This window comes from Boleophthalmus pectinirostris, unplaced genomic scaffold, assembly GCF_026225935.1.
Source record: "Boleophthalmus pectinirostris isolate CB_2022bp ecotype Guang Dong unplaced genomic scaffold, ASM2622593v1 HiC_scaffold_5, whole genome shotgun sequence".
Taxonomy (NCBI): Eukaryota; Metazoa; Chordata; class Actinopteri; order Gobiiformes; family Gobiidae; genus Boleophthalmus; species Boleophthalmus pectinirostris.
The window spans coordinates 39,949,257-39,972,719 of NW_026571404.1; the positions used below are offsets into that span (position 1 = coordinate 39,949,257).

The 23,463-nt window shown below is 39.9% G+C and overlaps 1 protein-coding gene across 1 annotated transcript in view; it reads right to left on the reverse strand.

The window, feature by feature from the left end:
* Window positions 1-4,803: 4,803 nt before the first annotated feature.
* Window positions 4,804-23,463, reverse strand: part of gfra1a (gdnf family receptor alpha 1a) — a 176,276-nt gene continuing 157,616 nt past the window's right edge. The window contains 3 exon segments of the mRNA XM_020917523.2: window positions 4,804-4,938; window positions 9,112-9,156; window positions 20,687-20,865. Of these exon segments, the coding sequence (XP_020773182.2) occupies window positions 4,804-4,938; window positions 9,112-9,156; window positions 20,687-20,865 (359 nt within the window).

Genomic DNA, 23,463 nt, shown 5'->3' on the forward strand with positions numbered 1-23,463 from the left:
CTATGTAACCTGCTATCGTACTGGTTTAAAAAAGCTAGTATATTTACTGCTGAACCTGAATTGCCACAGACACTTTTGATCATCTCAGTATATGCACAGACCATGCCTCATGTGGAAACTGAAGGTGCTGGAGTTTAGGGAGTGACCGTTCAGATCAGACAGAGACATTTTAGGTTTAAACACGCTGGATTTTAACATTCAAACTGGCAAGAACCTGAACACTTAACATCTACATCCTGACTCCTTAAGCCCCAGCTCTAATGCAGTCTATCCTGCCTCAGTGCTAGTGCAGCCTCTGCAGCTCAGGGAGTTAATTCTGGAGGTTCTGATCTTTCACATGAAGTATTGTAAAATGTCATATGTTCTCTATCAATGGTTCTCAACTTTTACCCAAGACCCAAATAATAACAAGTATCAGCATCCATGACCCAAACCACAAAAAGTAGCCTTTTAGATTTAATGTTTGTTTTACTGTTTTACTGTCAAGGCACCGACAGTCCAGATTTAGTTGTAATAGATTAGTGTGACCAGGTTAGGACAGGATTCAAAACCAAGAACACGAAACCCAAATCTAAACCAAAACTGAAACAGAACAGTATTCAGCTCTTATACACTACTAGTCACACACCCAGCCTTTTTTATGTATCTATTTATGTATTTATTTATTTTTTTTAATATATTTTTTTATGTTTTATACTTTCTACATCTCTCTTTACACTTTAGAGCAGGGGTGTCCAAACTTTTTCATCAAGGGCCACATATCTAAACACAGACGAAGCAGAGGGTCGATCGAGGACTGTAGACTGGTGCTGAATACAGTGAATAATTGTAATATGTGCATCATGTTTAACATGTTAGAATGAGCCGTCAATGTTTATTCGCGCTAAGATCCTCATGACCACACACTTAATATTAAATATTCACTTTATCAAGGTAGATTTAAAAAAAAAAAACCTTACAATAAAAGGTAAATTTTTCATTGATGCAAGGTCATTTGGGCCAATTCTCCTGGAAGCCTGAGGGCCAAGAAAATATTGTCTGAGGGCCGCATTTGGCTCACGGGCCATATTTTGGACATGCCTGATTTAGATTCAAATCCTCACAGTCTTGACCCCTTGCTTTGTCGACAGGGCTGCAAACCCTTGGTCTGTTTTGGAAGTCCGTTGAAATGTTTTTAAGTTCTCAAAAATGCTAAAATTGCAAATCACTGCGATCAAAGCAAAGTTTTTTTTTTTTTATTTTTTTAATCTAAAACAAATTTGGAGTTCTTTTGTGTGTCATTTAGTTTCCTATATTCCACATGTGTCATTCAGAGTTTTGATGCTTGAGTGAGAATTTACAGTGCAAATAATAAAGAGCAAAAATGAATGAAAAGGTGTGTCCAAACTGTCAGTGTACATTCTCTTGTTCTTCTTCCCATCACGAGGAAAAACACCACGCTGGAGTCTGGTGGGTGATTTCACATTTTAATTATAACTTTTGTACAATAGATTTTACATTTTCACAAGCTAAGAAGTTTATGATGGCAGATAGCTGAGGGCATCTCCACAGAAGCCAGTTTATATTCATTTTCAAACAACAAGATGGAATGGAGACGCACGGCAAAGGTTGTCACCACCGACAGGATTTAAAGTCCAAACTCATGTCCTTCAGAAACAAAGCTAAACATTCCACAAACTTTAGCTCCCAGAAGTCCAATGACAAAATGACATTGGAAGTCTTTACAAAAATGACCAAGACACTGACTTCCATCCTTTCAATTTGTGCGATTATCCGTGCCATTGTCAACTATGTGTCCTTCAAAATCGTGTAGAATATATTTCAATTACCCATCATGCAATTTTCAGTTCTTGCATAACTTCTTTTTTATGAATTTTTCCAGCAGCCCTGAACAGTCTCTTAATAATAAAATATTAGCTTATCATGGCTGCTCCTTCGATCCAAAACAAAACTTAGAAAAATAATTTTCGCTAAAAACAATTGAGAAGAAGCATAAATGGGCCTATGTTACAAAACAATACCTATAGGAGAGTACATAGAGTGTTTGTCAGATGCAGTAATATTTCATAATCATGTACATACCAGAGAAATATACATATATAAAAACACTAGTCTGCCTCGTCTATCGCATGACCTCAAAGTCACAATGTTCCAATCACCAAGCATCGTCCAATCAGCTTTGAGCTTTGTCCAAAACATGAGGATGCTAAGCTCTGATTGGTCGATGACACACAGACGCTACTGTACATCAAGCAGGAAGTCCTCAAAGCACTTTCTGAATGTCAGGACGGGTGTGGTTATGGAGACTGGGACGCACCTTCACCACTCCACCCTGTGTGTTCATGAAGAGTTTAACCTGACTCTATCTTCAACTCTGTTATAATGTTGTTTTTCATCAACACCTGGAGCTGTGTGTCTGTGCTTCTTGTTATTCGAGCATATTCAGTGAACATAGTGTGACAAATTTAGAGTGGGACTAGCTGTGGAGCCATGTGGTGGGACAGACACAACATCTCATTTACCGTTACTCTGAGTATTACACATGTTATGTAGTACAACACAGGGCTTTTAGAATGCACACATACAGCGGGGAAAAGTATCTCAGTTTTTCAGAGAAAACAAAAACTGTTGTTGCCAGTGGGGACTGGCTCCCTGCTGCTGCTCCAAAGATTTTAAAGCTGGGGCACCTGGTTTTCACACAAAGTGGGAATCAGGTATTTAAGTGTGTCTAAATGCTTTCGAGCTCTCACAAACCCTTTGGTCCATCAGTAATATCCACATGCATTTTCATGCACAGCTTTAGAACCTTTTTTTTTTTTTTTTCAAAATAGACCACCTAAGAACAGCCAATCAAAGGGCTGCTTTCAGCACTTACTTCTGGGTGGACAAAGAATAAAACAAATAAAAAAAATAATAAAAACAAATAAAATACTGGTGAAGGGAGGTGTTTGCCTAATGCAAGACTGTCAGCTGAATGATTCAGGAATACAGAAGCTTCAGAGAAATACACCACACAGAACTGTTGTGTTTGTGAAGGACACAGTGCAGCTCCTCCTCTGAGCACTCAGACTCCCAGCTCCTAATCACAACATCCATCCTGTGGGTGCCATGAACCACAGCTCCAGGTGTATTTGTGATGGGAAACACTGCTGTAAACTCATCAAGTAAAAAAAACAAACAAACAAACAAACAAACAAACAAAAAAAATCTTTTGAAGAGTTTCAAAGTAAGTTATTCCAACCAGTCAGTAATGTTGGGACACTCCATATGTATTTTTTTAATGTATTTTCTTTGCATTGACTTTTACCATTCACTGGGAACTGAGGACATAACTTGACATTCTTGTAAGAAGTGTGATGGGGACAAAGGACAATATGGCTGACCAAAAGTGAAGCAGGTGCTCACCTGTCGGAGCGTACCTGTGTTAGAATGTCCACACACACGAGTGCTTCTGTCTCGTCCCTGTGACCAGCCTCCATGTGCGGCTCTGTGTGCTTCTGAGGCCAGTGTCACCTCCTTGCATTGTCCAACAGCATCATGGTTCTCCGAGGTACCCAGAGGTCAGAGGAACCTCAGCCCATCACAGGCCTTCTGTGAGTGGACAGTTTGGGCAGGAGACCCCCTTAGCCCCACAAATGAACTGGAGCAGAACTGGTGGGCGGTTTACAAGTGTACAGACATGCATTAGAGCCACTCCAATGCGAAGTTCAGCAGACTTTAGGTCAGATAAAGACAGTCTGCTCTGTCAGAACCATTCCCTTTGTACAGAGTGGAAAAGGTCTAGGAACTCTCCATGGTGCGAGAAAGTACCAGACTGATATCCCTCTGTGTTAAAACATGTCATTTTGGATTTGCCAGGCAAGTTTTATACTGGACTGAAGAAGACCCTGTACCCAATCAAATATGATCAACCAAATCAAATATGATTGGGTACAGGGTCTACTTTGGCAACATTTGCAAAGTCATGATTTAATCCATTGCCATGTTTTCCCTGTGTGTACTTGAGTGTACGCAAATCAACAGAAATACACTCATTTCGAGCAAATATAAATTCACAAAAGAATCGAGTTCATCCATGACTATTTTTGACTATTTGACTATTTCATGACTATTATTATTTACAGGAGACGGTTCAGTGTAGAGAGGGTTTGGATAGTGACACTGGACACTGGGAAACACTGGGAATTGATCTCACAACTCTGCCACAAAGGAAGGAGTGTTATACTGATAAAACATATTAGCTCCTAAACTATGGTTTTCAGATTCTAAAATGTGATGAGGTCAATTTCTCAGATGGGTTCAAGAGAATCCATTTCCAGTGCTTCAGGTCAGTTCTATCATTTGAAAATGGAGTCGCAAAAACCTGGTCCAGATGAGCACAGAAGAAACCTTCTCTACACTGCTGTTTGTAGTTAAATTTGATGTAATCAGTGAATATTAGATTGATTTTGGCAGGTGTGTTGTGACATACTCCATATGAGATTGATAGTTTTAAATGTGGCTCTAACACGACTGTACACACTGTATAATCCCATTGTCCAAAGTTCTGTATTTTTCTCAAACCTAAATCACAAACTCAAGAACACATCCATAGTTTACACATATATTACAGTACATCTCTTCAACACATAGCTGCAAACTGAAATACAAAAGTCAAAAAGTAAAACAACAAGAAACATATTAAAAAAGCAAATAGACAAAATCCAGGGTGAACAAAATGGGGCAGGTTTCACAGAGCTGAAGGGAGGGCTCCTCTGTACAGCGTGTCAGTCACAGTGTGTGCATGTGTGTGACGCTCGGAGGCTACAAGAGTCCGGGGCACGAGCGGGCACACAGCCACACCAGCAGGGGCAGCAGAGGGCCAGAGAGGGGCCGGGGCACGACTCCAGAGCTCCGAGGGATGGCGTTGGACGTGCTCGGACCGTCGATCTGAGGATCCTGCAAAACAAACATGTGATGTTGGTTAAACTGACTTATTATGGAAGACTGTCAAAAATACAATATATGGACTCCATTATAACGGTTAAAGAAGAACTGCTCTTGTGGCTGACTGACTGGCACACTGAGCCCTTTGTAAACTTTTAACATTTTTATTTAATATTTGGGGATTTTGACCAACTAAGAATACACACTTGTGCAGTTCAAAAGATGGAAGTTAAGGAATACTGGACTGTGTGGTGACAAATGGTTTAAATGTAAATTTTGCACCAACAAATACACACAAATAAAAGCTTTTTTATTTGTTCCATTTTGGTCGGGTTGATAAACCTGACTTATTTGTCTGTGCTTTCTGTTTGGTTAAACCGACCATAATATTCTGCCCTGTGAGGAGACAAGTACAGTACTTTTACTTTTATACTTTGTTACTTTCCACCACTGACCTATTTTAAAATGGGAAATGGTGACAATTTACCTTTTTACAATAAGTCAGTTACATCATTACTCAAAATGAGTTTAAAACTCATAATTATGATGTTCAAACTAGTAATTATGAATTTAAAGCTTTTGATTATGACTTTCTGTGAGGCTTTTATTTTATTATTTACTGGGCTTCCATGATTTTGTACAAACTGTGTTTTTAAATTTTTAAACTGCAAAAAAAAAAAAAAAATCATTAAACGTAAATATATATATATATATTTTTTTAATGGGTTTCTGTTCAAAATGAAATAGGCTTTGTAAGTTACCAAAAAATGATGAACCCTTTAGATGCAAGTTCTGGTCATGTCAGTTTTCTTAAAACAAAATAACCCAGTCATAACATATCAGTGTGAATATTCAGTGTGAATATGGACCAGAATCACACCACCAACCTGTGGGTCAAACACTCTCCCAACTGAGCTACTGAACAGAGAGAGAACATGCAAACTCCAGTGTGTGTCATCAGGAGCACAAGAGGGCTGCTCTGCTCACACAAGTTTGACACGTTTGGGATTTTGACACAGTCACATTAATCAGTTTTTTTTTTTTTTTTTTTTTTTTGGTATCTCTAAACTTCTGCTGAATGCAAACTGCTGAAACTACTGTGAACTTTCTTCTCTTAAGCCTGGAAGATTCATCTTGTCCAAAGAAAAGGTTACTCTTCTCTTATATCATCACTCGCTGAAGGAACACCACTAACTGAAACTGGACAAATTCTCACAGATTTTTTTTCTATTTGAGACATTGCATATTGATTCATTGTGAGATTAGTATCACTTTTCCTTTTGTACCACTCAAACTCAATGTCCCTGTGTCTCCGTGGGGCCTTTAGCTGTGCTAGTTTAGGCCTCCACTCTCACAAACATCTGAAATGCAAAGGCAGTTTAACAGTAAAGATGTGAGTCTGTCATGTTCCTGCTCCTGGACATGTCCAAATATGTCCTGTGATCAGATACAGATATTATAAGAACTGATATTATAAGAACAGATCCATCTCTTATTTGGTTTGACCTCTGACACTGTGGAACTCTCTCGCTCCTGCTCTCGTGTCTTCATGGACAAGTTTTGTCTGTAACGTTCTAACCTGGATCAGAGCAGACTGATGTGTGGTCCTCTGAAGTGAGCTCTACACTCATCACATTTATCAGTCTGGAACAGCTCTCTCTCAAAGTGACAGGGAGAATATCATGATCATTGTTTGAATCTGATCATTTGAAGCATCACAACAGTCAAACAAGGCCAAAAATCTCACTTGAGTTAGATCCAGCTGAGAGAAAAGCACAAACATCTCCCTCTCCATATAAATACTGTATTTATGTATTTTATGTTTTTGGCTAAAATAGGCTGAAGTACATCTGTAGGTGTTGTCATGTTTGCTTTGGCACATTTGGGTGCTTCATCTTTGACTTTTGCACAAACCTCCATGCTGTAACGTGATTGGTTCTGCAATTAGTGGGCGGGGCCTATCTCCCCAGCAGAAGGAGCGATGTCAACATGGAGTGAACTCACAAATATAGCAAGAAGCCGTCTTGTCATGCAGGGTTAGGAATGTTACATAATATGGCATTAAATGTACATATCTTAATGGAGACAAGCAGGTGACACTACCAGGCAACATCACAAGTCAGATCTGTGGAGTGGGGATCCCAGTTACAGTAAGAATATGTCTTTTGAATGTATTTTTGAGCAATAAAAAACACTCATACTTGAATAAATGCGTGATAGATCAAATGCTATGATATGATATGGAACATTACAGCCAAAACTATTTCCTCCACTATAAAAGTGACATAGTGGTCCTTTAATAAGTCCAAACATCAGCTTTGAGTAATCCAGGATTCCTCCGACTGTAAACTTAAAGTGCTCATCCTCTCTTTGCTTGTGCATCTTAAGTCTTGCTAATAAAGGCTGGGTGGTGCCCTGCGGCCGCGGTGCCCGCTCCAAATGCCAGCGTGCACACTACACAGTCTTATTAGTGCACAGTGACATTTGAGCTGAACTTTAGCAGGCCCTGATAAGGCCCGCACCCTCGGCTCCTCAAAGGGACTACAGACAGAGGCCAGGCCAGCAATCAGCTCGCAACATGGGGTCACATCAAAACAGTGCGCTGAGCCCGGATAATGTTTGGCCATCTGCTGTAAAAGTTGAGGAAGGCAGATAAGTGAAGCTGTCAATCATTTTATAGCCTTAAAGGTGTCACATTTTTTTTTGTTGTTCAAATAGTATCATATGTGGAGTTAGAGCTGTACATTTTCTGTGACATTAACCAACTTGTATTTTCAGTCTGTACTTTTTATTCCCGAATCTGCATTTATATTTACTTTTTTTAGATCAGCTCAAACTGGGATGAAGGAAATCTAATGATAATGATGTAACAGGAGCAGCTTCTGTGTGTTTGTGGACAAAAACTGTAGTCAGAAATCTACTGAGGCGACCAGCTTCAGTCCTCAATGTACTACAGCTGCACTCTCTAAAGACCCCAGATTACACTGACTCTTGTGAGCTTTAAACTATGTTATAATGTCCTTATCTCCTCAAAAACATGCAGTTGTGTTTTGTGTCATTTGTATGTTTCAGTAAAGCTGAGCTCAAAATGCTCTGTTCCATCTTGTGATGTCATGAAGTGGTAGTTTTAAGTAGTAGGTCCCGGCCGCTCCAGCAAAAATTTGTAATTTTCATTCCCCCTCCCGCCCACATCTGCAATGTTTTGTCTCACTCCAGCCCGCAAACCCCGCAAGATGGGGACGTTTGCTTTCTTAAGATCTATTAAACACAAAGAAGTAGAAAGGAATAGTCTAAATGTGCACAAGATTAGATCACATCGGCAAATTTAGGCTTAAAATGTTTAAATTTAGGCTTAAAATGTTTTTATTACTGTAAAATAAAATATCCAGCACACATTATGAATGATACTCTTACATTCATCATTTGTATATTTTACTTTACACTTTCAGTTTGCTCCTGCAGTGTGCAGTCCTGCTCCCGCCCACACCCTCAATGAGTTTTCAAAATGTGTCCCATGCTGCACTGTTTTGAGTCGGGTCCCGCAGGGCTCTAGTTAACAGCTCCTTTTACCTTAAATCCTTTAAATTACCTTTAAATCCAGGTTCAAAATGATTCTGTTCAGCTGTGCATATCACTAAAGGTTTTCATTCTACACAAAGGTTTTCATTCCACACTCTTTTCTCTCATTCTCTCTCATCTCTTTTTTTTTTTTTTTTTAAGATGATTATTTATGTTTTGGTTTGTTTGTATTGTGATTCTAATGTATTTCTTATTCTGTAAAGCACTTTGAATTCCTCTGTTTAAGAATTGCGCTGTACAAATAAACTCGCCTGTCTTTGCCTTTAGCTCAGTAGAGGTGATTGGCAATTCCAGAGCTGAAATGATCCTAATGATTCTAGTAAATTTGTGTAGAGTTTAAAATCACAGTGTAGCACTTCCTGTATCACCACATGACATCACAAGGTGGAACAGGGTTTTTGTGTTAAACATGAGAATGAAACAAAACACAACTCCAGGTCTGTGTGTGATGAGGAAACATTAGAACAGAGATCATAACGTAATATCAACCTTTAAAACAATTCTGCAGCTAACAGCATCCCAGTGTGTTCTTTTGTATTCTTTTATTTTGTCCTTTTCACACAGTCTGAGCAGTGTGGAGTGAACAGGAACAGAAAGTGTACTTACACAGAAGACTCCATCCACCGTCGAGTTTGACTTCAACTTCTGAGCCTGAAATCACAATGAGATCTTGTTACGGATGAAAAACAACACAGAACTCTCAAAACTCTAGTTCCAGAGCCTGCGGCAGGGAGGTGACAGGAGCAGGGAGGTGACAGGAGCAGGGAGGTGACAGGAGCAGGGAGCAGGGAGGTGACAGGGAGGTGACAGGGAGGAGGTAGGGAGGTGACAGGAGCAGGGAGGTGACAGGAGCAGGGAGGTGACAGGAGCAGGGAGGTGACAGGAGCAGGGAGGTGACAGGAGCAGGGAGGTGACAGGAGCAGGGAGGTGACAGGAGTAGGGAGGTGACAGGAGCAGGGAGGTGACAGGAGCAGGGAGGTGACAGGAGCAGGGAGGTGACAGGAGCAGGGAGGTGACAGGAGCAGGGAGGCGACAGGAGCAGTGTGTGGAGCGCAGAGTGGAACATGTGGAAGAGCTTTAGCTGTACACCTGCTGTAGTCCTGTTCTACTCCTGTTCCTCAGAGGACAGTTTGCATGTTCTCTCTGTGTTTTGGTGCACAGTTTTTCTTCTATACCCTGGCACCTCAAACCTAAAATGATCATAACAGGCTATTCCTCCAACAAGGTGCTCGTGGTTCTTGGTTCAAAAGCTTTGATTGTATAAATGGACGTGGTTCACCTGCTGTCTGATGTGTTCCAAACAGACAGTGAGCATGGTCCCTCAGCCTGTACCTGCTGCTGTCAGACTCTTCAATCTGATCTTAAAATGTTTGGATTTACCTTCTCTTAGGGTGACCAGATGTCCTGAAAAATTCTGAACAGTCCCTAAATGTAAGCTGTTGTCCCGAATCCTGAATTTGGCCCTAAATATCCCAAAAATGACTCTCAAACAGAATACTGAGTAGTTATTTCTGATAAACATGAAAAACTGTTTGTAGAGAGCCTCTGACAGTTTCTAGATGCTCTGTTCACAAGGCGTACATCACGTCCAAATGCAGGAGCCGCTGCCTTTGGAGTTGAGCAGAGAACAACAGGGAAACAGCGACGTGTGGTCAGGAGAGACAGGTGAGACACTGCCACAACAAAGCTTTACTTTACATCATGTAGTTGAGCTCACTGCTTGAACTCACTTGACATTAGTGCTCCTGATTTGTTGTTTACTTTTTTTTTTCTTTTGATTTGTCTGCAAACAAAATAATGTATTAAAACTAAATGTTTTTATTGGTAAATGTGATTTTTGTTTGTTTGTAAAGAATGTCCTAGAGCAGGGGTGTCAAACTCATTTTGGTTCGGGGGTCGTGTCCAACCGACTTTGATCTCAAAGGAGCCGGATCAGAAAACTCACGTCATATAAACCCCACAAATAACAATAAGTTCAAATATTTTTTTTTTTTTACAGAGAAACACAAATCTATTACAGAAATCTCTTTTAATTGATGAACTCTTTCTTTTACAAAATATTATAATATTATGAACAACCTGAAACTTTAAGAAAAATACAATTTCAACACAATGTTTGAACATGAACTTGTATGTAAATAGAAATAAGTCAGTTTTTCTTGGAAAATCCTGCACTCGGCTCCACTTTTCTCATGTTGGACATTTTTCTGATGAGGGTGTCACAGTCAACAGTCAAAACGATCGTCCTTTAAGAGCGTTTGGAAAGAGACAAGTCTTCATTTGTGCTGCTCTGGTGGGAGGGGCCACGTACAGAGACACTGGAGACGCTGCTGTGATAAACACCACAGAAAATTAACAAGATTTTAATAGAAAATGTAATGCAAATATTTTAGTACAAAATCAGCAGAGGGCCAGATTAAAGGTGTTGGAGGGCCGGATCCAGCCCTCGGGCCGTATATTTAACACCCCTGTCCCAGAGGATAAAGTCAGACACCCCCGTCCCGAATTTCATCCAGTCTCATCTGGTCACGCTTCCTGCTGTACGTGATCCTGAGGTTTTTAGGTCACTCTTTTGTTTGTAAATGAAGATATGAATATTAATTATAGACAAATTAGGCGTCTTCTTTTCTGGGTCAGCAGATTTAATTGACAGCGCTGCTTTATCACCAGCTCCACTGGTAAAGCACCTACGGGTGACGTCACCCTCTGTCCACTTCTTTATGCAGTTTATCTTCAAAGGTCACACACACTGCTCCTCACTAACATCAGCCCAGCGGCTCTGAGCAGGATGGACCTAATGCAAAGATGTTATTAATGTACTTTAACCCCCCCAGACACAGAGGGAACATGCAAACTCCACACACAAAGGTCATGTAAGATTTAGATTTGAAATACATTTACATGCATTTAGCATAAACATGAGAAAGTAGAATGTGTCTCTTTGGCGTGAACAACAGACTGGACTGGAGGGACAAGAGTAATGCTGTGTACAAGAAGAACATGAGGACACTCCACTTCCTGACAAAGCTCAGGTCTTTCAGCGTGTGCAGCAAGTCACTGGAGATCTTCTACCAGTCTGAGCCTCCAGTGCCCTGAACTTCACTGTGCTCTGCTGGGGGAGCAGCTCCAGGAAAAAGAACATTGACAAACTGATCCTTAATTAAAATTGTCCACAAGATCTTCTGTGAACTGGAGACATTTGTCACAGTGAGAGACATGAGGACACCAGACAAACTGCTCTTCAACATGGACACTCCTGCTCCCCCACTGCACCAGATTATAGAGGGACAGATAATACTCCCTACAACTGTACAACAACTCACTCTTATATAACAGATAATACTCCCTACAACTGTACAACAACTCACCCACTGCACCAGACTATAGAGGGAAACAGTGAGATACAGGACTACATTCATACTATAATACTCCCTACAACTATACAACAACTCCTTTACCTCTTGTATAAAGCTGTGATTTTATATGTTATTCTTTATCTTTCTATTTCACTTTGTACATTTACATTTATATAATTATGCCAGCTCCTGCACCAGTCAGTGCTAGTGCAGCCTGTGCAGCTCAAGGAGGGAATTCTGGAGGTTCTGATCTTTACACGACTCATGGTCTGTCCATAAACTGAGACTGAGACACACTTGGATGTGTGTGTGTGCAGGTTGAGACACAGACACACAGGTGGGATTGTCGTACTTCTTTTTAAAACAGTAAAAGAACAGGCTACATGCACTTTCATTCACACATGTCTGAGTAACCTTTGATTTGTCTACATGTCCAGAGCTCAAAATGCTCTGTTCCACCTTGTGATGTCAAGCTGGAATCATCCATATGATTCTAGTGAAGGTGTCTGTGTCTATAGTTTGAGAGAAAAACTAAATGTGCAGGTTTGTGTGTTAAACATGTGTGAATGAAACAAAAAAAAACACAAAAAAAAACACAACTGCAGGTCTGTGTGTGATGAGTAAACTACATTAGAACAGATCAGAAAATAGCCTAATATGAGCACTATAAATAAAATAAAAATCTTATCTTGTTGTGAATAACTTTACATATCGTGCTTGTCACTACTGTATTTTCCGGGCTATTAGTCGCTCTGGATTATAAGACGCACTGTCATTAAATGGTCTATTTTCAAACCTTTTTCCCAAATAAACCGCGTGGGACTTTAAAGGAAACCCAACAGTGTGATGGGTGAGTGGTTTTGTTTGTTTGTGGTGTTCACGGTGACTCTGGGCTTTGTTCAGTTGTGGCGTGTAGGGAGGGTGTGTCTGTCGCTGGATTGTCGTCGTGTTCAGTTGTGTCTAGAAGTGGCACATTGCACTCGCTTTTTCGGTTCGTTCCTCCATTCCGTTCCTCGTCGGCGTGGAGTGATGAGTGTGTCTGTGGGTGTGTTTCTCTGTGCGGTCGCTGTCTGCTCCGTGTGTGTTTGTGTGTTCTGTGGGTGGTGCGGCTTTGTAGTTTACTGAAGTCGTGCTGGGACACCCGAGTGGATTCGTGTATGGGGCGCTCTGGATTGTGGGGCGCAGTCGCAGTGGTTTTTTAATGCGGTTAGAGGCTTAAGAGCGCGTCTAACAGCCCAGAAAATACGGTATTTTAAATAATTTTACTCAAAGATTACAAAAAAGTTTGTGCAGATCTGGGGATTGTCCAGCTTACATGGTCCTTTGTCTGACTCTGACCGGCCTGTGTAAGATCATGTGGAATTACAAAATAAGTGGCAGTAGTTCAGTTGGTAGAGCGTTCGTCCACTGATCTGAAGGTTGGCGGTTCAATTCCAGCTCTGGACATAAACATCATAGGTTGAATGGTCAGATCCACTGACCCACAGGTTGGCTGGTGTGATTCCAGCTCCCACAGATGAATGCTGTCAATGTGTCCTTGGGCAAGACACTTAACCCACCTTGCCCACAGTGTCTGTGTACACTGGTGTGTGAATGTGTGTGTGAATGGGTGAGTGGTTCCTTGTTGTAAAGTGCCTTGAAGGTGGAAAAGCGCAATATAAAAATGTGACCATTTACCATAAACATATTTTATTCTTTTACTTCATACATGGACTAAAGCTGCTGAGTTTTTTTTTTTTTTTTAATGACATTTTTTTGTCAGCTTCACTTTTTCATTGCTTAGTCAGAATATATTCTCATATCAGTCTGATCATCTCGTCAAAACAATGATATTTATGCTTTTTATAAAGAAATACAATTAATATTCTGCAGAACTGAGTTAAACATTTTGGTCTCACAGTATTTTCTGTTTCTCGTGTGGCCTCATGGAAAAAAGAAGTGCCCTCCCCTGGTTTAACACAAATGAACAATGACAATCTTAGTCTTACTTTACATATTCTAAACATACTTTTTTCTTTCTTATTTGTGCGTTTATGCCACCCTAAATCATTCTCCAATTCCAAACTCATTTCACATCTGATAATTATGCAAATGCACAGATATATGCCCAGCACATGCTTGTGTTGTTTGGGGTGTTTTCAGACAGACCGGCGTCTCTGGAGGTGATTACAAACCCACACACTTCCATTTGATTTGCACCACAGCACTTGTAATCAGTCTCACTGCTCTGGCCCACTGGGAACGAGCTGATGCTGGAGCTCGCTGAGGAGACGTGTGCGGCTGCGAGCGCCGTCAGGTCAAAACGACGCTCGGCACTAACAAACTAACACACTAACTAACAAACAAACTAACTAACAAACTAACAAACTAACTAACAAACTAACAAACTAACAAACTAACTAACAAACTAACAAACAAACTAACAAACAAACTAACAAACTAACAAACTAACAAACTAACTAACAAACAAACAAACAAACAAACAAACTAACAAACAACTAACAAACTAACAAACAAACTAACAAACTAACAAACAACAACAACTAACAAACAAACTAACAAACTAAACAAACAAACTAACACACTAACTAACAAACAAACTAACTAAAACTAACTAAACTAACAAACAAACTAACAAACTAACAAACTAACACACTAACTAACAAACTAACAAACAAACTAACTAACAAACTAACAAACTAACAAACAAACAAACAAACTAACTAACAAACTAACAAACAAACAAACTAACAAACAAACTAACAAACAAACTAACTAACAAACTAACAAACTAACTAACAAACAAACAAACTAACAAACAAACTAACTAACAAACTAACAAACTAACAAACTAACAAACAAACTAACAAACAAACTAACAAACAAACTAAACTAACAAACTAACAAACTAACAAACTAACAAACAAACTAACTAACAAACTAACAAACTAACAAACTAACAAACAAACAAACTAACAAACTAACAAACAAACAAACTAACAAACTAACAAACAAACTAACTAACAAACAAACTAACAAACAAACTAACAAACTAACTAACAAACTAACAAACAAACTAACAAACTAACAAACAAACAAACAAACTAACTAACAAACAAACTAACAAACTAACAAACTAACAAACAAACTAACAAAAACTAACAAACAAACTAACAAACTAACAAACAAACTAACAAACAAACAAACTAACACAACTAACAAACTAACAAACAAACTAACAAACTAACAAACTAAACTAACAAACTAACAAACAAACTAACAAACAAACTAACTAACAAACTAACAAACTAACAAACAAACAAACTAACAAACTAACAAACTAACAAACTAACAAACAAACTAACAACTAACAACTAACTAACAAACAAACAAACTAACAAACAACTAACTAACAAACAAACTAACAAACTAACAAACTAACAAACTAACAAACAAACAAACTAACAAACTAACAAACAACTAACAAACTAACAAACTAACAAACAAACTAACTAACAAACTAACTAACAAACAAACAAACAAACTAACTAACAAACAAACTAACAAACTAACAAACAAACTAACAAACTAACAAACTAACAAACAAACAAACTAACTAACAAACTAACAAACTAACTAACAACCAAACTAACAAACAAACTAACAAACTAACTAACAAACAAACTAACAAACAAACTAACTAACAAACTAACTAACAAACAAACAAACTAACAAACAAACTAACAAACTAACTAACAAACTAACTAACAAACAAACAAACTAACAAACAAACTAACAAACTAACTAACAAACAAACTAACTAACAAACAAACAAACTAACAAACTAACTAACAAACAAACTAACTAACAAACTAACTAACAAACAAACTAACAAACAAACTAACACACTAACTAACAAACAAAACTAACAAACAAACAAACAAACAAACTAACAAACAAACTAACACTAACAAACTAACAAACAAACAAACTAACAAACAAACTAACAAACAAACTAACAAACTAACTAAACAAAAAAACTAACAAACAAACTAACTAACAAAACTAACTAACTAACAAACAAAACTAACAAACTAACTAACAAACAAACAAACAAACTAACTAACAAAAAACAAACTAACAAACTAACAAACACACTAACTAACAAACTAACAAACTAACAAACTAACAAACAAACATGTGAGGACAGGTCACAAAATCAAAACTCAACTTTGGATCAGAAAATAAAATCTGTCAGTTAAAAGACCAAGCTTCAAAATGAACTTTTCAGAGCTTTTAAACAGGCTGTACTTGTTTCTCTTCTCATTCACACTCTCAAAGTTTCCTTTTTCTTTCCTTTTTTGCTCTCTTCTCTGTCTCTCTCTCTTTATCTCTTCTTTCACATTCCTCTCTCTACCTCTCTCTACTCTCTCTCTCTCTGTCTTTGTCTCGCTCCTTTCGCTCTCCTGTCTCTATCTCTCTATCTCTCTCTCTTTCCTCTTTTGCTCTCTTCTTTCTATCTCTCTTTCTCTCTGTTGCTCCCCTTTCACACTCCTCTCTCCACCTCCCTCTCTCTCTATCTCTCTCTTTCTCTCTCTCTCTCTCCTCTTTTGTTGTCCTCTCTCTCGCTTCTCTTTCGCATGCTCTCTTCCCACTGCCCCCCCCCCCTCTCTCTCTCTCTCTCCCCTCTCTTTCGGTCTCTCTTCTTTCTCTCCCAGCTCTCTCTCTTTTCTTTCTCTCTGCTCTCTCATCTTTCTGCTTTCTCTCATCTTTCTCTCTGTCTCTGTCTCGTCTTTCACTCTCCGCTTTCTCTCGTATTTCCTCTCTCATCTCTCTCTCTGTCTCTCTGGTCTTTAACTCTACTCTTTCTCCCTCCTTTCTCTCTCTCTCTCTCTCTGTCTCTCTCATCTTTCTTTCTCTCTGTCTCTCTCATCTTTCTTTCTCTCTGTCTCTCTCGTCTTTCTTTCTCTCTGTCTCTCTCTCTGTCTCTCTCATCTTACTCTCTGTCTCTCTCTCGTCTTTCTTTTTCTGTCTCTCTCGTCTTTCTCTCTGTCTCTCTCATCCTTCTCTCTGCTCTTTCTCTCTGTCTCTCTCTCTGCTTCTCTCATCTTTCTCTCTGCTCTCTCTCCTCTTTCCAGTCTGCCTCTTTCTCTTGTCTTTCTCCCTGCTCTCTCTCTTCTCTCTGCATTTATAAATCTCTTGGTTAAAGCAGACCTATCGTTAAAATGGACTTTTCAGAGCTTTTATCCAGGCTCTACTTGTTTCTCTTCTCATTCACACTCTGAAGGTTTTAATAGTTTGCAGTAATGGACGAGCTGTTCCTCTGTGTGTCCAGACCAGCAGCACAAGACCAGACCGTCTCATCACACTGCATCATCATCTCCAGATCATCTCCAGATCATCTCCAGACTGTTTCAAACCCCCAAAGCTCCAAAGGCTCAAATTAAAGAGCAGCTATTTTACGTATGAGGTATTAACTGCTAAAACATCACACATTTATATCAACTTGTTAACTTTTATAGTTTTTAATATAGACTATATTCACCAAAACAACTTATTAGACAACAACACTTCAGAGCAAAATCAGCGTACATCCAACTGATGAAACTACTGCATCACATCAGGTTTGTCAAGTTGCTGCACAACAAAAAGTGGAGTGTTAAACTGACTCTCACAGAATCAACTTGAACATTTTCTCAGAGTTTATATGAGTCCAGTCTGTTCTAGAGTTAATTTAACATTTTTTGAAATGTTCATTAAGTAACATTGGACTAAAGTTCCTGTTAAACCCTGAAATCCAGAGTTATATTAACGTTTTGAGAGTAAACAAATAACACTTTATAGAGTTATCCTTATTTCGCTAAACAACACAGGATTTGTTTTATTTTATTTTATTTTTACTTTATTTGAGTTAATTTAAGATGAAATTATGTACAAAACTGGTTCAAACTGGTCTTCTCTCACAAGAGTTTGAAGTGGTGAATGGGAGGAGCTAAATTAATCAACTCTGGCAAAGAACCCCAACTCAAACCCCCATTTAACATTCAAATAGTTAAAATAACACTTTTGGTGTTAAAAACAACTCTGAAATATTTTACTCAAAAATTTTAACCCTCCAGTTTTTGCTGTGTGTGTACACTTTTGTATCATGTTTTTGTATGTTTATGGAGAATTGTTGTGTGGGAGCATGGGGGACGTAGACTTATAGACTCAGGATAGGACAGAATCTCACCACTCAAAGTAAGGAGGGTCTGAATAGGGCCCTGGAGAGATCACTAGATGACTCAAACATGCAAACATGGATAACATCTCAAACGTCATCAAGTTTGTTTTTGGTGAGGAACAGCATTAGAAACAAACAGATTTAGCATGAATCCCCCTCTTAAGCCCTGTTTTTATCCAGTCACTATCGATGTCCAGTATTTGTCTTGCTGTTGTGCTGCACGCTGACTGTGACAGACCACACTGACTTATCAAAGCCTGATCCCATCAGATCTCAGAAGCTCAGCAAGGCCAGACCTGGATAGTACTTGGATGGGAGACACTGGGAAAATCAGGTGCCACAGTGGGCATGAGTCACAAAAAACATTGTCATTGTGTCCTTAGGCAAGACACTTCACCTACATTGCCTAGTATGAAAGTGGAGTGTATGAAAGTGGAGTGTATGAAAGTGGAGTGTGTGTGGGTGATGGTGCTGGTCTGAGGGACCTATGGTGCTGGTTGGCTGGCAGCTGTGCTTCCGTCAGTCTGCCCCAGGGCAGCTGTGGCTACAACAGTAGTTTACCACCACCAGGTCTGGACTGAATGAATAATGCTGAATAATCCTCTGTAAAAGCGTTTTTGTGACAAATGTCTGCGCTATATTTATTTATCTAGACTTATCTACTATAGCGCTCTGAAGGGGGAGTGACTTAAGCCGGGAGTACACTGTGTGATTTTTTTGGCCCTTTCTGAGCTGATTTTTCACTTGTGCGACACATTTTTGGGTTTCAGTTTTGTCTTAATCATGTGTCGTGCTTCGTTCAATAAACATGGGGTAACGAGAACAATTAATACTCCTGATCAAGAATATCAAACCTGTCTGAAATCCAGTCGCCTCTCGTGACGGTTTGACACTGTTTCACACAAGTAATTCCACGAGCTGTAAATTTTTACACCATGTGATCTGGTAGTACAGTTTGAACTGGGGCTGAGTGAAACCATCCAAAATGTCTCACAGTGTACGTCTGGTGTTATCAGCCACACAGATGTCACATGTTAATAGGTTTTCAGAGAATAAAACAATTTCAAAACAACACAAGGTAACATGGTGATCTACATATGTTACGTTTTAGCACGGATACACAGGGGAGTCAAAAGCGTCATGTTGGTACAAATGAAAAAAAAATAAAAAATAAAAAATCATTTCTACTGAGTCAGCAGAATAGTTTCTTTTATTAAATCGTTTTAGATGAATATTGTGATTTAAAATGTACAAATAATAACAGAATGATCCACAGGGGTCATAGATTCAGACTGATTTAATCCCCTATGGAAGTCAGACCCCTCCCCCGGGGTATCGGCCTTTTTTTGTAGTATAAAGTCAGATACTGGCCTTTAAAGTAAATGTTGTGTAGGATAAAGTGTGTGGTGGTTTGAGGCTCGTGTGAGTTCAGATAAATCTGCTCTTTTACATCTGTCATTTATTCCACGAGATGACATTCACATTCAACAGCAAACTCTGAGCGCCCTCCTCTCTCCTCTATCTATCTATCTCTCTCCTCTTTCACTCTCCTCTCTCTTTCTCTCAATCTCTTTCTCTCTCTCTCATTTTTCTCTCTGCTTGCTTCCCTCTCCATCTCTCTCTCCTCTTTCTCTCTGATTTTCTCTCTCTCTCATCTTTCTCTCTTCTCTCTCTCATCTTTCTGTCTCTCTCTCTTGTCTTTTTCTCTGCTACCTCTCTCTGTCTCTCGCTCTCGTTGTTCTCTCTCCTCTCTCTCTGTCTCTCCTTCTTGAAATATATGTGAAATCTGTGCATATTTGTCTGTAGTTGAGCATAAAATAAATATTCGTAGACTCTTGAATGAGTCCAGTCTATAAAAAAATGAAGTGACGTGTGTATGTTTTGTACGTTATAGGTCATTTCATTTCTTGTTCTTGTAGAATATTGAAATCCTCTGATTCTTAATATCACTCTATTGATTTTATTTGTCCACATCCACTTTTGTCTCTGAATGCGTCTAAACTAAACTGTCTTTGTGATGCACTTAGGTTTTGTTCAGACTGCAGGGCTAATGATCAGTCCAGATCTTTTGTGAAATTCTTTTTTTTTTTTTTTTTTTTTTTCCGAGGTTCACATTTCCAATGAAATGAGCTCCAGTGTGAACTTTAAATGTCCCAAAAGTGTCCCACAGTCTACAAGTCACTTTGTATTTAGCCCTTTATTAAGTCTGGTGATTGTCTCAACAAAATGATTAAACATATACATGATTTTATTGTATTTTATTGAATTTAATTTAGTTGTATTTTATTGAAAATGGCACAGATTAAAAGTCTGTCATGTTTATATTCAGAAAACTCACATCTGAGGCAATGAGTATTTGTCTTAAAGGACAAAATATCATCAACTCATAAAGGATGACAGACCAGTACACGAGGGAAAGGTCCTTCATGTATTTCATGTATTTGTGTGTCTCATCAGCGTCCAGCTGTAGCTCAGTGACTTTAGGAAAAGAGCAGATTGACCCAGAGCCGCCTCATGTTTCATTCTAATTCACTGTTACACAAGTGAGTCCATCTCTGAGCAGCTCCATACTTTGTCATTCACACACCACACTGACACTGACCTGCAGGTTTCCACAGAAGGGGTAGATGCCCGAGTCCGAGATGTGGTTGTCCAGGCTGTTGGGGTTGCGGGTTCGACTCCTCTGGTAGGGCGGGGTGGTGGAGGTGGTGGTCTGTACAGGTGACAGGGGCTGCCACACGCCCACGTCTGTGCCGTTCCCAAACGCCTGGATGGCATTACCTGCACGGGACAGAGGAGAGGAGTTAGGAAGAGCATCACTTCAGACTGGAGCTTTGGAAAAGAGTTTAAATTCCATAAAAATGACATAAGCACATCTCCTGATCTGAGGTAAACATGTTCAAATCAAAAGCAGCTTTTACTGAACACAATAATGCTGATTTATTCTTAATTACAAAAACATTGCACAAGATGGTTGTTTATGTTATAATTTGGTGTTTTTGTTGTAAAGAATCTCAAGAATCCAGTTGGTTTAAACTTTATTTCCAGAGTTTAGTGCTCAATGATTCTGCAGAATCCTCTGTAATTCTTTCTCTTTTTCCTCATAAGTGGCCATATTTGTTTTGATACAAATGGACCATGTGTGTCCCTGATTGGCTAATGCACTTGTCAATCACACCTGTCTGGACTCTGAGGGGTTCACCACGGACACTCATATACTCTGGTGAGGCTGTACTCAAGTACAGCACAAGTGTGGATTGTAGATGTCAGGCCTGTGCAGATGTCATGACTCTGCCTGGAGTAGATCTTACAGTTGTGTTTCCTCAGGCTCAGTGAGTCCTCGTCCTCTTTGCAAATTATACATGAAAAGATTTGTGGTAAACACGTTTCATATTTACCTCTGTCCATTATAGAAGCTGAAATATGAGGCGATATTTCTTCACTGTTAATGGCTTCTGTTTGTGGTAATGTTAAATAAATCAGCCATGAGCCATGAGTCAGTGAAACAGCCGACTCTGATAAACTCTGATAAACCTGAACACCCCCCACCCCCCTCTGTGTACATATATATATATATATATATATATATATATATATATATATATATATATATATATATATATATATATATGTGTGTGTGTGTGTGTATGTATATGTATATATATATATATATATATATATATATATATATATATATATATATATATATATATATATATAGTTTGAGCAGTGTTTTGTAGCGGGAGCGTGAATAAAGAGGACGCACATTTAAATGTCACTTGGTCGTCCTGAAGCTGAATACAAATAACATGTGCCCCACACAAATGTCACTGAGGGTGTTTTTTTTGACGGTGTTACTGCGGAGAGAATAACACTGATGTAAGAGTCTAATGAAAGTCTAATCCAGACTGTGCCCTCTGATGAACCTTTACTTCTGTCATACTGGAGGTTCAAATACACAACTGTATTTTGTTTTCTTCATAAATGTTTCGAAGGTTATCTGCACAATCTGTGAGCAGAGCTTCTTTGTGTTTTTAAAGTCCAAACATCTTCACTGCTGATCTGAAGCCACACTGATGGATAAATAGATAGATAGATAGATAGATAGATAGATAGATAGATAGATGGATTTAGATTGCTTTGCCTGGAATGTTCCACAGTGTAGCATTATGTACTTATTCCGTTAGAGGCTCTTCACAGACGTGACCTGTAACTTGGTCTAATGGTGTCACATGGACACAGGGAGGGTAAATGCCATACTGTGGAATATTCCAGATAAAGTAAAAACACAACAAAGAGCAGTGTCTCTGTGAACGTCCCTGTCTTCCACACCTGTGTATGAAACATGGTGAGAGGACAAAGAGCTGTGTGCACACTGTCCCTGTGCCTCTGCTCGTCTGCCTCACCTCTGACCCCGGGGCCTGTTGGCTCAGCTAATGAAGGCTAATTAGCATTAGCCACATTAGCTCCCTGTGGCTGCAGGACGAAGGTAAAGATGAACTACAGAAGAGAGAGAAGCTCAAACACGACTCAAACACTGCAGCAGGACGTGAAACAACATGAGCCCCACACCACACACACTCCTGCACCACACACACCCCTGTACCACACACACACCCCCACACCACACACACACACACACCACACCCCCACACCACACCACACTCCTGCACCACACACACCCCTGTACCACACACACACCCCCACACCACACACACACCCCCACAACCACACACACACCCACACCACACACACCCCCACACACACCCACACACACACCCACACCACACACACCCCTGTACCACACACACCACCACACACCACACACACCACACACACCCACACACACCCACACACCCACACACACACCCACCCACACCACACACACACCCTGTACACACACACCCACACACCACACACACCCCCACACCACACACACCCTGTACCACACACACCCCCACACCACACACACTCCTGCACACACCACACACCCCTGTACACACACACACACACACCCCACACCACACACACCACCACACACACACACACCACACCCACACCACACACACCCCTGTACCACCACACACCCACCACACCACACACACACACCACACACCACACACACCCTGTACCACACACACCCCCACACCACACACACTCCTGCACCACACACACCCCTGTACACCACACACACACACCCCACACCACACACACCCCCACACCACACACACCCTGTACCACACACACCCCCACACCACCACACACACCCCACACCACACACACACCCCACACACCACACACACCCCTGTACACACCACACACCCCCACACCACACAAACCCCACACCACACACACCCCTGTACCACACACACACCCCCA